Genomic DNA, 13317 nt, shown 5'->3' on the forward strand with positions numbered 1-13317 from the left:
TTTCTCTTCTGCCACCCTGTGGTCTCCTTGTCCTCCTCACTCACTGGTTTTGATCTTTTTCCTCCATTAGCCACATTCTTATGGTATGGAGGACATGGGACCACTACAGAGGAGAGAGATTTGATAATCTTCCTTGAAACATTGTAAAGCTCAGTTGTGGAGGAAAGTAATTAGAAAGAGCTGGTATGAACAGGAGAAAATTCACCCAAACCTTGTTTTGTCTATAATTTTATGGGTCGTATTCCCTAAAATGTGACAGTATATTAGAATATGATAAGAGAAATGAGTTCACTTTTCTTTTTAAATATTCTTTAAAAAATTTAGCTCATCAGTCACACTAGCCACATTTTCAGTGCTCAAAAGCCAAATGTGGCTGGTGGCTATTGTTTGTAGAAATAAGAACATTTCTATGAGTTCAATAAATTCTTTTGGACAGCCCTGAACTATTTTGCTCCAGCTGCTTTAAGCCTTATCTTGGGATTTCTTGCATTCATCCTGCTTTTGGATTGGGCAGAACCCCTGCTGGGTTTAATTGCTATGCTTAGATTGGTCCACTTTGGATAGTTTGAGGTTCTTCTGTTCTCATGTGCCTTGATCACTCCATTGCTTCCCTCTGCTTCTTCTCACACAGATGCTGATACTATGCCAGTCAAGTAGCTGTGTGGTTTGTGTTCCTTCACTTGCACAGCAAGGTTCAAGGGGACACCTTATAACTTGGCTTTATAAATTAAATTATTATTAAATTATAATAAATATTATTCATGGGTTTTGAGTTTTGTTCTGTAGCTGCTCTGTTTTCATATGTGGATTCAAGAAAGATAAGAAAGATCTAAAAACTATGCTTCCACTGTATCTACTGTTTCCCCCCAAATGCTCGGAATCAGCATTTTAACAAAACCCCTAAGTGATTTGCATATATGTTAAAGTTTGGGAAACACTGATAGAGGTTTTGAGATAAGGTAGATCATTCATAAAAAAATTGCTATATAATATTTTTTCTTAAGTACTATTACTTCAAGCAGCCCAATGTTTTTCACTATATTTATTTTCATTTCATTATATTTAGACTGAATTTAGGTTAATACTCAATTCTACCTAAGTAAAGACTTTCATTTAGGGTGATACACACTAAAGCAAAACCCACTACTCTTTTATTGCATTTCCATTACTCTTTCCATAGATTGAACTGATTCCTCTTTTCTAGATGAATATATCAGGATGCTCCTCAATTACATCAAAATAAAACATTATCTAGAAGATCAACAAAACTTCCTAACCAACTAGAGTCATGCATTGCTCTGGGGCAGGCATCTGTTTGCAGAGTCTGGCAGATTTTGAAGGGTAAATTTAGTTACCTTAAGACAAGACAAAGTCTGAGTTACATTTGTGATTTATTATCAATCAACCTGTGCTTCAGAAATTTTCTCAGTAGTTCCGGACAAGTTGTTCAATTTGGACAGATGGCAAGTTTATGGAGTTCAGGTGTAATTTGCTTCACAGACACCTGATCCCAGCCTTCTTTTTCATTGCTTGTATTCATACTCCCTCAGGGATTTATTTGCTTATCTCTTCACAGTTGTCTGTATTTTGGAAAAAGAAAGAAATGCAAATTATAGACTTCTAAGTAAAATACACATCTCACTTGTTTATTTCAGTTCTCCCCCACCCCCAATCTGCTTTTGTATCAGCAGATTTAAGACCTGGGAGTCAAATAAGAGAAAATTATTTTAAAAGGATGGAAGTGAAGAGTTTTAGATGATTCCTATATGGAAATGTCTGGTTGGAAACTAGAAAAAAGAAACACTGGTACATAGAAATATAGTCACCATATGTATTTTGGTTACCTACCATATGTATTTAACAAAACCCCTAAGCGATTTGCGTGTATGTTAAAGTTTGGGAAACACTGACAGTGGTTCTGAGATATGGTAGGTAACCAAAAATCTTTTACCTTTGAATATCAAGGTAGTTTCTGTAATCAGATTGTCCAAGTTTCAGTTACTGGCGCCCATTCCAGGTAGGTGCACTGGGACCACTATAGCAGGTCCGTTTCCACAAGTTACTGGCTGATAAATGAAGTCTTCTCTATGTGCTAGAGTGCAAGCAAATACTAGTCATCAAAGTGAAACAGGTAATTGCACTGCATACTACAGTGTAGCTGAGAGGATTTCCAAAACAGAGAGTACTGTAGTCTTATATGAGAATTAATTGATTACTAAGTTAGCCTATAAATCTAATTGTTCCATAGTTTCTTTAGCCAGATAATTGCATATCTTTTTTATTTTTATTTATTTTTAGAGATGGTCTCACTCTGTTGCCTAGGCTGGAGTGCAGTTGTACAATCATAGCTCACTGTAACCTGAAACTCCTGAGCTCAAGTGATCCTCCCACTCCAGCCTCTGGAGTAGCTAGGAATACAGGTGTGGGCCACCATGCCCAGTTAATATATTTTTATTTTTTGTAGAGATGCAGTCTTGCTATGTTGCCCAGGCTGGTCTTAAACTCCTGGCCTCAACCATTGTCCCACCATAGCCTCCCAAGTCACTGAGATTACAGGTGTGAGCCACTGTGCCTGGCCTACCACATCTTTTTATAACCTTAATAAATTCATCAAAGTAGAGTTATATCTCCATCAAACCAGAATGGTGATCAATTCACTGTTAATAGACCACTAAGCCCTCTTTCCTTCCAAGCAATGAAAAGACAAAAGCCAAACTTGTCTGCCTTCCTTTTTCCACAGAAGGTCTCATAGTCTGTGTGCCCTATATTTGCCGTGGTGTGACGCCCTGCATAGCTTGTTGTCTAAGGCCCCAGTGATTTTTAAAAGTGAATTAAGGTTCTATATAGAACCTGAAATTACCTTGGGAAATCAGCCCCTGCTTAAAAGGCTCTGTCAGGGCTAGCCCTGATTTCCAACTCAAGAGAGACTTTCGTGATCCAAAATGCTCTGATTGGTGCAAGATCCAGAGGCAGGATAGCATAGAGAGTCTGTGTCTCTAGAGCCAGATAGCCTGGGCTACAATCCCAGCTTTATGACCTACTCAGTGTGGAACCTCGAACAGTTTACCTAATCTTATGGTTTTCTCATCTGAAAAATGGGAATAATAATAGTTCCTACCTCATCAGGATTGTTGTGAGTGTAAGTTAATGAGTTAAAATATGAAAGGAACATAGAAGAGGGCCTGGCTCATAGTAAACACTATTAACATTCCAGCTATCATTTTCATTATTATTATTATAATTATCATTATTGTTGTTACCATTTGTGTTATTGATGGAGACAATCTAATAGCTGCTTCCAAGACACTTTAAAATGTTCTGGATCAGGGGTTGTTGCTCCCAAGGGTTGTTGTTATAGCCCTTCCGATATGCCCAGGCCAGGAGAGGTTGTCTAGCTTGTTCTGTTTCTAATCTTGTCCTCAAGGAGACCCTGAGCCTACGTGGGGTGAGCATAAATCATCAGAATAGAGTGTGTAGGTGCTGAGTGATTGCTAGCCTTCTGTTACTTGGACTTGCAAATTTGATTTCTTTTTTTCAGTTTTCAGATTATTATGTGTGTATTAGGCTACATAACAGAATGTGATCAATGTAACTTTTTAAAAGAGAAATTTTAAAAAGTATTGGATGAGAACTAATACCAATACCAACATGAGCTGATCTGACATGGTACCTTTCTGGGCAAATTACTTCCTCTCTCTGAGCTTTGGTTTTCTCACTGATAAAACCAGAGTTTGAAATGAGCAAATCTTTATAGTCTCTTGTAACTCTACTATTCTGTGTAAGAAGACATTCTTGAAGTTTGAATTATAGATTCTTCTGTGGGGAAATAACCAAGTATATTGTGGCAATTCATAACATAAACATTCTACATTAGTAAAAGTATTTGGTTCAACTTGATGATTATATATTTTTAGTGATATTTAGCCCCTCTTGTTTTCCTAAGGAAACTTTTTTTTTCATAGTATAACAAGTACTGACTTGGTATTGTCTGTCTTTTTCTTTTTAGCCATTCTGATGAGTGTGTAGCATGTAGTGGTAGTACACAGTGGTTTTAATTCGCACTTTTCTGATGACTAAAAATGTTGAGCGTCTTCTCATGACTTTTGGCCATTTAGTGTCCGTTCAAGTCTTTTGCCCATTTTTCTATTGGATTCTCTCATTTTTCTTATTGATTTATAGAAGTTTTAATTAATTTTATCCATATTTTGGTAGTCTGATGAATATTTGAATTGCAAATATCTTACACTATGTGTCTTCCTTTTCACTCTCCTAATGGTGTCTTTTTATGAGTAGAAGTTTGTAATTTTAATGAAGTTCATTTTATAAGTTCATAACTTTATCATTAGTGCCTTTTATGTCTTAAGAAATCTTTGCCTGCTCCAAGATCATGAAGATATTCTCTTGTTTTCTTTTAAAACTCAGTTTTCTTCTCCTGTTTTCTTTTAAAGCTGACTCAATTTCATTCTATCTTTCACAGTAACATCTATCTATAATTGATCTGTGTGTGTATGTGACTATATGGTATGAGACAGGAATCCAAGTACGTTTTTTTCTATATGAATATTCAGTTGGCCCAGCATAATTTGTTGAAAAAGCCATATTTTCCTCTACCATGCAGTGCAGTTTATTTTTGCATTAATCAAGTGATTAAATATGTGTGAATCTGTTTTTGAGCCCTCTATTTGATTGCATTGGTATATATTTTTTCTTCTTTGCCAATACCACACTTTCATAGGTAATATAACTTTATAATATAAGCTATATAACTTTATAATAAATCTTGATATTTGGTCATACAAAACTTCCAAATTAGTTCTTGTTTAATTGCCGTGGCTATTCAGGTTGCTTTGTATTTCCATATAAATTTTAGAATCTGCTTGTCAGTTCCTGCCAAAATGTCTGCTAGGATTTTGGTTGGTATTTCATGGGCCTCTTTAAGTGTGTTTTTGTGCAAGTTTATAGAAATAAAGGGCTTTGTATTCAGCAGTCTTGCATAATTCCCTCGTTAGTTCTAACAGTTTGTCAGGTCTTTGGAATTTTTTCTGTACACAATCATGTTGACATGATTAATGACAGTCTAATGTTTTCTTTACTAATCTTTATAGATTTTTTTAAAAATTTACTTTTTCTGGCATTATTGCCTTGGGAAGCACCTTCATTACAATGTTGAATAGAAGTGATGATAGTAGGCATTCTTATTTTGTTCCTAATCTCAGAAGAAAATAATAAACTTTCAATATTTCACCAATAAGCGTAATGTTTACTATATATTTTTAAGCTTCAAAAAATCACATTAAGGAAGTTCCCTCCTATATCTGGTGTGCTAGGAGTTTTCTTCTTTTTAAAAATACAATAAATTTTGAATTTTATAAAATGCTTTTTTTGCATCAGTTGAGATGGTGATACAATTTTTCAACTTTTTTCTATAATGAGATATATTTTGATTGATTTATTTTCATATATTAAGTCAACTCTGTATTTCTGAAATAAAATCTACATGGTCATGATGTATTATCTTTTTAATATGTCATTGTATTCTATTTGCTAATATGTGTGTGTAAATTTGGGTTATTTGAATCAACGTTCACGAAAACATTTGCTCATAATTTTCCTTTCCCATAATATCATTGTTATATTTTAGTATCAAACTTGTCCTGGTCTTACGAAATGAAGAGGTTGAGTAAGATTATTGTTATTTATTTCTTAAATATTTGGAAGAATTTATCAGTAAAGCCATCTGGTCCTGGAGTTTTTCTTTGCAAGAGCTTTTTATTATTTTATTTTTCTGTATTCAACAAATATCTATATTGAGAAGATAAAGGTAGCCACTGTTCTGTTGTTGTGCTGAAAATACATTGGTAGGCAAAAACAAAGCCAAACAAATATAGGGTCCTTATAAGGATTGCTTTATAATATTTACTTTTGAGATAGAGGGTCAGGGGATACTTCAGTTGTCTATCTCAGTTATTATTATTTTTAACTTTTATTTTAGGTTCGGGGTACATGTGCAGGTTTGTTACAGATATATATATATATATAATGTCACAAGGGCTTGGTGTACAGATTATGTCATTACCTAGGTGTTAAGCATAGTACAAAATAGGTAGTTTTTTTTTCATTAAAAATAAATTTTATGCATACATAATAGTCATACATATTTATGGGGCACATGTGATATATTGATACAAGCTTACAATGCATAATGATCAAATCTAGGTTATTGAGATATTCATTGCCTCAAACATTTATCATTTCTTTGTGTTGGGAACATTTCAAGTCTTCTAACTATTTTGAAATATATAATAAATTATTGTTAACTATATTTTTTGTGTTTAAACCTTTATTTATTTGTTTGTTTATAGTTTGTTACAGCAACCGCCTTCTTTATTTTTATTTTTGAGTTCCTCAACCTCCTCCTCTCCCTCTACCCTCAAGTAGGCCCCAGTGTTTGTTGTTCCCTTCTTTGCATTCATGTGTAGTCAATGTTTAGCTCCCACTTATAAGTGAGAAAATGTGATATTTGGTTTTCTGTTCCTCTGTTAGTTTGCCTCCAGATTGATCCATGTTGCTGCAAAGGACATGATCTCATTCTTTTTTATGGCTGCATAATATTCCATAGTTTATTTTCTTTATCCAGTCTACCGTTGATGGGCGTTGAGGTTGATTCCATGTCTTTGCTATTGTGAATAGTGCTACAATGAACATATGCATGCATGTGTCTTTATGGTAGAACGATTTGTATTCCTTTGGGTATATATACCCAGTAATGGGATTGCTGGGTCAAATGGTAATTCTGCTTTGAGTTTTATTATCTTAAATAAGAAATTATCTCTGTTTAATAGATAAATACTATTCAGATTATCTTTTTCTTCTTGTGTCAGTAAGTTGTGTTCTTAAAAGACTGTTAACTTCATATTATCAAATTTATTGAAAAAACATGTTTATAATGTCATCTTAATACTTTCTAATATCTGTGGAATCTACAGTGTTGCACTTTTTTCTATTTGTTATTGTTAATCTGTGTTTTTTTCTGATTTTCTTGATCAGCCTTGCTAGAAATCTATTAAATGTATTAGTCTTCGCTGATTTTGTTTCTATTGTTTATTTCTATTTCATTAATTTCTTCTCTTTTAAAATTTATTTCCTTAAACTTTCTTTGGTGTGATTTGCTGTTTTTTTAACTTCTCAAATTGACTTATATGATAGATATTAAGTTTTTTTGTAATATATGCATTTAATACTTTTAATTTTACTGTAAGCACCTTAACTGCATTCAATGTGTTGATATTTGGTATCTTTATTAGCATTCCATTAAAAGTGTTTTCTAATTTCTTGTTTGACCTAAGGATTATTTAGATGTGTATTTCTTAGTTTTCAAGCAGTTGGCAATTTTATAGTTTTTCAATTATCTCTTTTTCTCTGTCACTCTGTTATTCATGTCTAGCACAATTTTACTGTGGTCTGACTTTGAAGATTTCAGTCCTTAAAATCTGTTGAGGCTTGCTTTATGGCCCTGTGTATTGTCAATTTTGGTAAATGTTCCATGTGCCCTTGAAAAAAAATTGAATTCTGTTATTGTTGGTTGCATTTACATCACCTTGCCAATTATGTCCATTTTGTCATCGTGTAGATTTTTTCTATCTTTATTGATTTTTTTAATTGTCAGTTCTTGCTTCATACACACACACACACACACGCACGATGCACATGCACACACATACACATTATTGGGTGTATACGGATTTAGAATTGTTTTATATTCCTGGTGGTTTGTTTTATTAATCCACCATCTTAATCTTAGTAGTGTTTCTTGCCATTTTGGTGTTTGTATGGTTTTTCTATCAACCTGTCTGTGTTCCTACATTTAAAGTTTGTTTTGTGAGCAGAATATACCTTTTTTCCAGTCTGATAATTTAGTTTTGTAATTGGAGTCTTTTCCCTCTTGTGACATTTGCCTTATTTTTGTCATGAATTTTTATTCTACATAATTTTTAAACACCACAAAATATTGTTAATTTTATTTTGTAGAGTTAATATTCATTTATGCTTATTTTTGGTGCTCTTTATTTCTTCTTGTACTCATTGTTTTTGTCTGGATCATTTTTCTTCTGTTAGCAAAATTTATGTCTAGGATTTAAGAAATGCTTTCCTGCTGGTAATGAAATCTCTGTTTTTGCTTGGCTAAAAACATCTTTATTTCCTCTTAATTTGAAGGACTGTTTTTTCTGGGTATAGAAATCTAACCAGATGCCATTTAATAGTCTTGCAGATAGATGCAAAATTTATTGATTTTCAAATAATTTTCATTATTTTTAATATTTACATTGATATTGGTATTCTAGTTGATTTCATGCACTTTCTTCTAACATCTCCCTCTTCTTTCTAGCATTCTTTAATGGAAACAGTCTAGGATTTGGAAAGATAAATGCCTTAATTCAAGAGTCAGTTCTACCATTTACTACCTATGTGACCTTGGCCAAGTCATTTAACTTTTCTGAGCCAATTTTTAATCTATAAAAATGGGAAAAATATTACACAGGCTCTATTTCACTGGGAAGTTATAAGGGATTGTTGAGATATTGTCAGTGCTTTGTAAAATGTAAAGTACCAGTCAGCTCAGTTGGAAATGTTTAGTGCTATTATTTACTGGAACAGAAATATTCTCAGTCTACGTATCCAAAATTCTCTTACAAATGCACATTTTCATGAGCACCCACAAAATAGTTCAATGGTATTATTCATGTATTTATTTCTGTCTATCCTTTGTTGTATTAAGGACATTGTTAAAAGTTACATAAAATGTAACTTACACAAGGTCAATCACAAGTTTATTTCTTATCTTTCAAGTGACTAACATGAAAAGGAAAACCTGGACAGTTACATAATTCATAATGTCCATAAGATAAAAATAATTCATTATTCAGGAGAAGTGCCATTATTTCTTAATAATAAGCTCAGACAGGAATTTCCCTTTCAGTTTTTTTTAATGATGTAGAGTTATTTAAAATATTTTCCTGCTGGTTTAGAGGTTATTGATTTGCATGGTTAATCCAAATCAGTGTTGGACTTATCTAGAATTTTAATATTCTGTTTCATACTCACCATGGGAGAATTATACATTTTAATGTGGGCTTCAAGTAGCTGCTCTTCCACTCCACTTGCAAATGGATTATATTCAGAGAATAATAAATAATGCCAGTTTCCTTTTCAAAATGCTTGGATACACATTAGAGGGAAGGTTAGGCTGCTAAATTAAAATTATATTTTGCATATATAAAATTATCAAACTGCCTTAGGAAGATAATATTCAGTTGCATTTTATTTATTAAAAGCTAATTCAAAAAATCCTTACATTTATCAAATACTTAGAATTCTTACAATGTGCAGGCATATTGTTAACTCTTGATCTGCTTATTCTTTGATAAAAAAGCTGTCATTCAGACTTACTTTTGTGCTTTATTCTTTCACTTTTTTGTTTTTTTTTTTTTTTTGGTAAACATGTATTTAAATGGAAAAAAACAGTATGAAACTGCAGTTTTAAGTCAACTACTGATTGTATGTTTGTGCCTCACAGCCAATGCCCCAACACATCTGAGGTTTTGTATGATGAAAAAATTTAAAATAGGATATTTGTTCCTTATTTAAATTCTTTGACTTTGTCTTCAGGTCACTGGCATGCATTTTGTATGAGATGTGCTGCATGAATCATGCATTCGCTGGCTCCAATTTCTTATCCATTGTTTTAAAAATTGTTGAAGGTGACACACCTTCTCTCCCTGAGAGATATCCAAAAGAACTAAATGCCATCATGGAAAGGTACAGAAATAAATATGTTGTCACAGAAATAATTTAAAATTGTACTTATATTTTAGTTTATTTGAAAAATAATTTTCTGTTTAAACGTTACAGCATGTTGAACAAGAATCCTTCATTAAGACCATCTGCTATCGAAATTTTAAAAATCCCTTACATTGATGAGCAGCTACAGGTATTTAAAATGAAAGGGATTCTGGGAAACAGGTATGAGCATTTGTATACACATTCCATGACTTGAAGATATGCAGTGGGGATATGATTCAGTAAGAATCAACCAGAAAGGAGGAAAAAGGCCAAAAAGAAGCTGAGAGGCCGAGGCGGATGGATCACGAGGTCAAGAGATCGAGACAATCCTGGCCAACATAGTGAAACCCCGTCTCTACTAAAAGTACAAAAAAAATTAGCTGGGCGTGGTGGTGCATGTCTTTAGTCCCAGCTACTCAGGAGGCTGAGGCAGGAGGATCACTTGAACCCAGGAGGTGGAGGTTGCAGTGAGCCGAGATTGTGCCACTGCACTCCAGCCTGGCAACAGAGTGAGACTCTGTCTCAAAAATAAATAAATAAAATTTTTTTAAAGCTGAGAAAAATAGTAGTCAGGACAATCCCTTTCCAAAATAAGGTGTGTGTGAACTCCCATTCCCCAGTGCCACTGAAAATAAGAAGTTAGGTTTCTGATTTTATGCCAAAACTCAACATCCACCCTTGGAGCTCTGTTGACAGATCTTACCTGAACACTTTGTAACTATATCCCTGCAAGGACAAGAATATGCTAACAGAGGATACTAAAATCTAGGGTTATCATTGACCATATATAATTCCAATCCTTTATTACATATCTCAATAATACTTTTTAATGATTAGCTAGGTTTATTTTGTTTTCTTGTAAATTAGGAAATTTGACATAGAGGCTGTGTCTCAGGTATTAAGAAAGCAGAAAATGGTCCCCTCTTTAGAGGGCTTTTGTTTGTTTTTTTTTTAAACTTCTCAGGGTTTTACAATACAGGTCCCTGAAGCAAGTTTCCTCTGTAATTTTATGCTTAACTTTAAGAGGAACCACAAAATGGTCATCCACTTTAAAAACTGTGGGTACCTTTTCATCAGTGGGGCATGTTCCAAACCCAAAGGAAGCAAAGGTGATAAATGATGTGTACTTATTAGTTGAGTGCTGGGCACTGTGCTGACACCAGGGGATGCCAAAATGAAAGGAACAGGTATGTTTCCTGTCCTTTTGAAGCTTGACTGCTAGTGAGAGAATCCAATAACCAAGAAAAAGTAAGGATGTAAATAAAATAAGTATATGCCTAGCACTGGGAAGAAAGTATAATAAACAAACAGGATACTGTAAAAATAAGGGAGAAAGGAAGGGCTTTGGCGGTCAAAGGAATAGGTGACATTTCTTTACCAGTGAGCCAATGGGAAGCAACCAGCCATGTAAAGAGCCTCAGAAACAGTGTTTGAATCACAGGGAATAGCTGGCACAGAGAGGTCCTGATTATGTTGTGCCTTGGAGGTAGGTACAGATGGGAGGGTTCTTATGCAAGCATATGCTCTCAGGGAAGCCCATGCGGTCATGGGGAAGGCTGGACAGGAGAGGGAGGCAGGCTTAGGTTTCCTGATACTTCCAGCTCTCCTTCTGTGCAGGCCAAATGGGATCCAGTAGAACCTGCAGGTGGTCCTCTGGAAAGAGCCTCATATGCTGGTTGTGGGGATCAAAAACACACTGAAGAGGCTTTGAGCATTCAAAAAAAAAATGGGTCAAAAGGTATTCACAGGGATCTGCTGGGACCAAGATGAGGCAAGTGAGGCCCTTGACTCTGGGGCAAAAGTTAAGGGGACACTAAAATTCATAATCAAGATAAGTAATATTTTTAAAATCCAGATTAATGCTTAAAATCCCAGGTAACAAGATATTAACACTTTAAAGACAGAATCCAGCAGGGCCAGGATTAGGGTGAGGTAAGTGAGGTGGAATTGTGCAAGTTCAGGGTTGGATCCTATCTTTAAAATTTTGCTATTGTATTCTTTATAGTTTTTTGACATTAATTTTGATTTTTAACAATAATGTTCATTAAAATTATTTATCTTGGCTACTGAGTTTTTTGGTGCCCTCTTAGATTTTGTGCCTGAGGTATCTCACTTGCCTAAACCTTGCACTGGCCCTGGGAGTGTAGATACTGTCCTCTACAGTCTGGGAGGTTGGAAAAAGCTTGTGTCTTCTTGTAGCTGAAAGTAGGCCTGCCCATGATTGGCAAAAGGGAGTGAGAGAGCAAGCAGTGCAAGATGAAGCTGGAGAGACAGGCAGGAGCCTGACCCTGCAAGATCTTCTTGGAAAAGCTACATGTAATTTTACATAACCCAGGGAAAACTAGCATGCTTTGTTCTCAGGCTCCCTGCCATGGTCAAAAGCACCCCAAATCTGAAAAGATTCTTGGTAATTTATTCCCTTTCATCCCTAAAGAGGAGCCTTTAAGGTATGTCAGGGTTGATCTTTTTTTCAGAACCTAATGTGTAGATATTCAGAAATGACTCTGGAAGACAAAAATTTGGATTGTCAGAAGGAGGCTGCTCATATAATTAATGCCATGTAAGTAATTGCTTTGTTTTTAAAAAGCCCATCGAGTGTAAATGTTAAATGTATTTGTCTTTAAAAATCTATTAGCACTAAACTGACTGCATCGAGTATCCTAGAATTCACTTAAGTCTTGCCAAGAAATTAAGGAGCTTCAGGAACTTGGTGTTCCAAAGCCCTTTACCCCAGGTGGTATCAAATTGAAATCATGAAAGTTTAAACCACTGCACAGCTTACAGATCTGCAGGGTAGCTCTGCAGTTGCCTTGCAAGGATATAGAGAAGTTAATATCTCAAATATTTAGTAACATTTATGCTAATGAGCCTTCCATAATAACCATAAATGGCTTTCACATGTTGTTTGTTTAATGTGAACTGACAGAGTATCTATTGACAAGAAAACATTGTGGAGTCCTGAGACAATTGAAAATAAGCCGAAATTCACTTTCTTGAAATATACATTCCTTCACATAAGAACTAAACATTGTATTCCCCAAAGAAACATAATTATTTCCTGATCTAACTTCTCTCTCCTACCTCGTTCAAAATTTTTGTTCTATAACTTGCAAGAACCCAGAATACTAGGTTCTTATGTTCTGGATTTTTGCATAGTTTTGCAGTCATGCACAACTATGGTATACAGGAGGTGTGCAGGAAGTGGGATGAAAACAGAAGCCCTCAATAGGCTGATCTAGCACAAATATACTCCTCCAACACCCAGTCCAATGTTTCTCAACGCTACCATGTTTGCTTTCCATCCTCACTTTCAAACTGAGGAAATTTGCATGATCTCCAGTTAAGATACACTATATACCACAGGGGGTAAATTTTTAGACGTGTTCTTAATAACCTTGTTTTTATGGTTTATTATCTGCTATTTCAAGAAATGTCGAAATTTCCAATTGTATTTTATTAACTAGAGATGTAAGAGTA

At 34.6% G+C, this 13317-nt stretch overlaps 1 protein-coding gene across 50 annotated transcripts in view; it reads left to right on the forward strand.

Moving 5' to 3' along the window:
* The window catches only part of NEK11 (NIMA related kinase 11), a 323630-nt gene that overhangs the window by 116457 nt on the left and 193856 nt on the right, over positions 1-13317 (forward strand). For all 50 annotated transcript variants that reach the window (XM_063807178.1, XM_063807173.1, XM_063807184.1 and 47 more), the window contains 3 exons: positions 9667-9816; positions 9910-9988; positions 12315-12400. In XM_063807178.1, coding sequence (XP_063663248.1) covers positions 9667-9816; positions 9910-9988; positions 12315-12400 — 315 coding nt within the window. The remainder of the gene's footprint in view (positions 1-9666; positions 9817-9909; positions 9989-12314; positions 12401-13317) is intronic.

Source organism: Pan troglodytes, chromosome 2 (assembly GCF_028858775.2).
Source record: "Pan troglodytes isolate AG18354 chromosome 2, NHGRI_mPanTro3-v2.0_pri, whole genome shotgun sequence".
Taxonomy (NCBI): Eukaryota; Metazoa; Chordata; class Mammalia; order Primates; family Hominidae; genus Pan; species Pan troglodytes.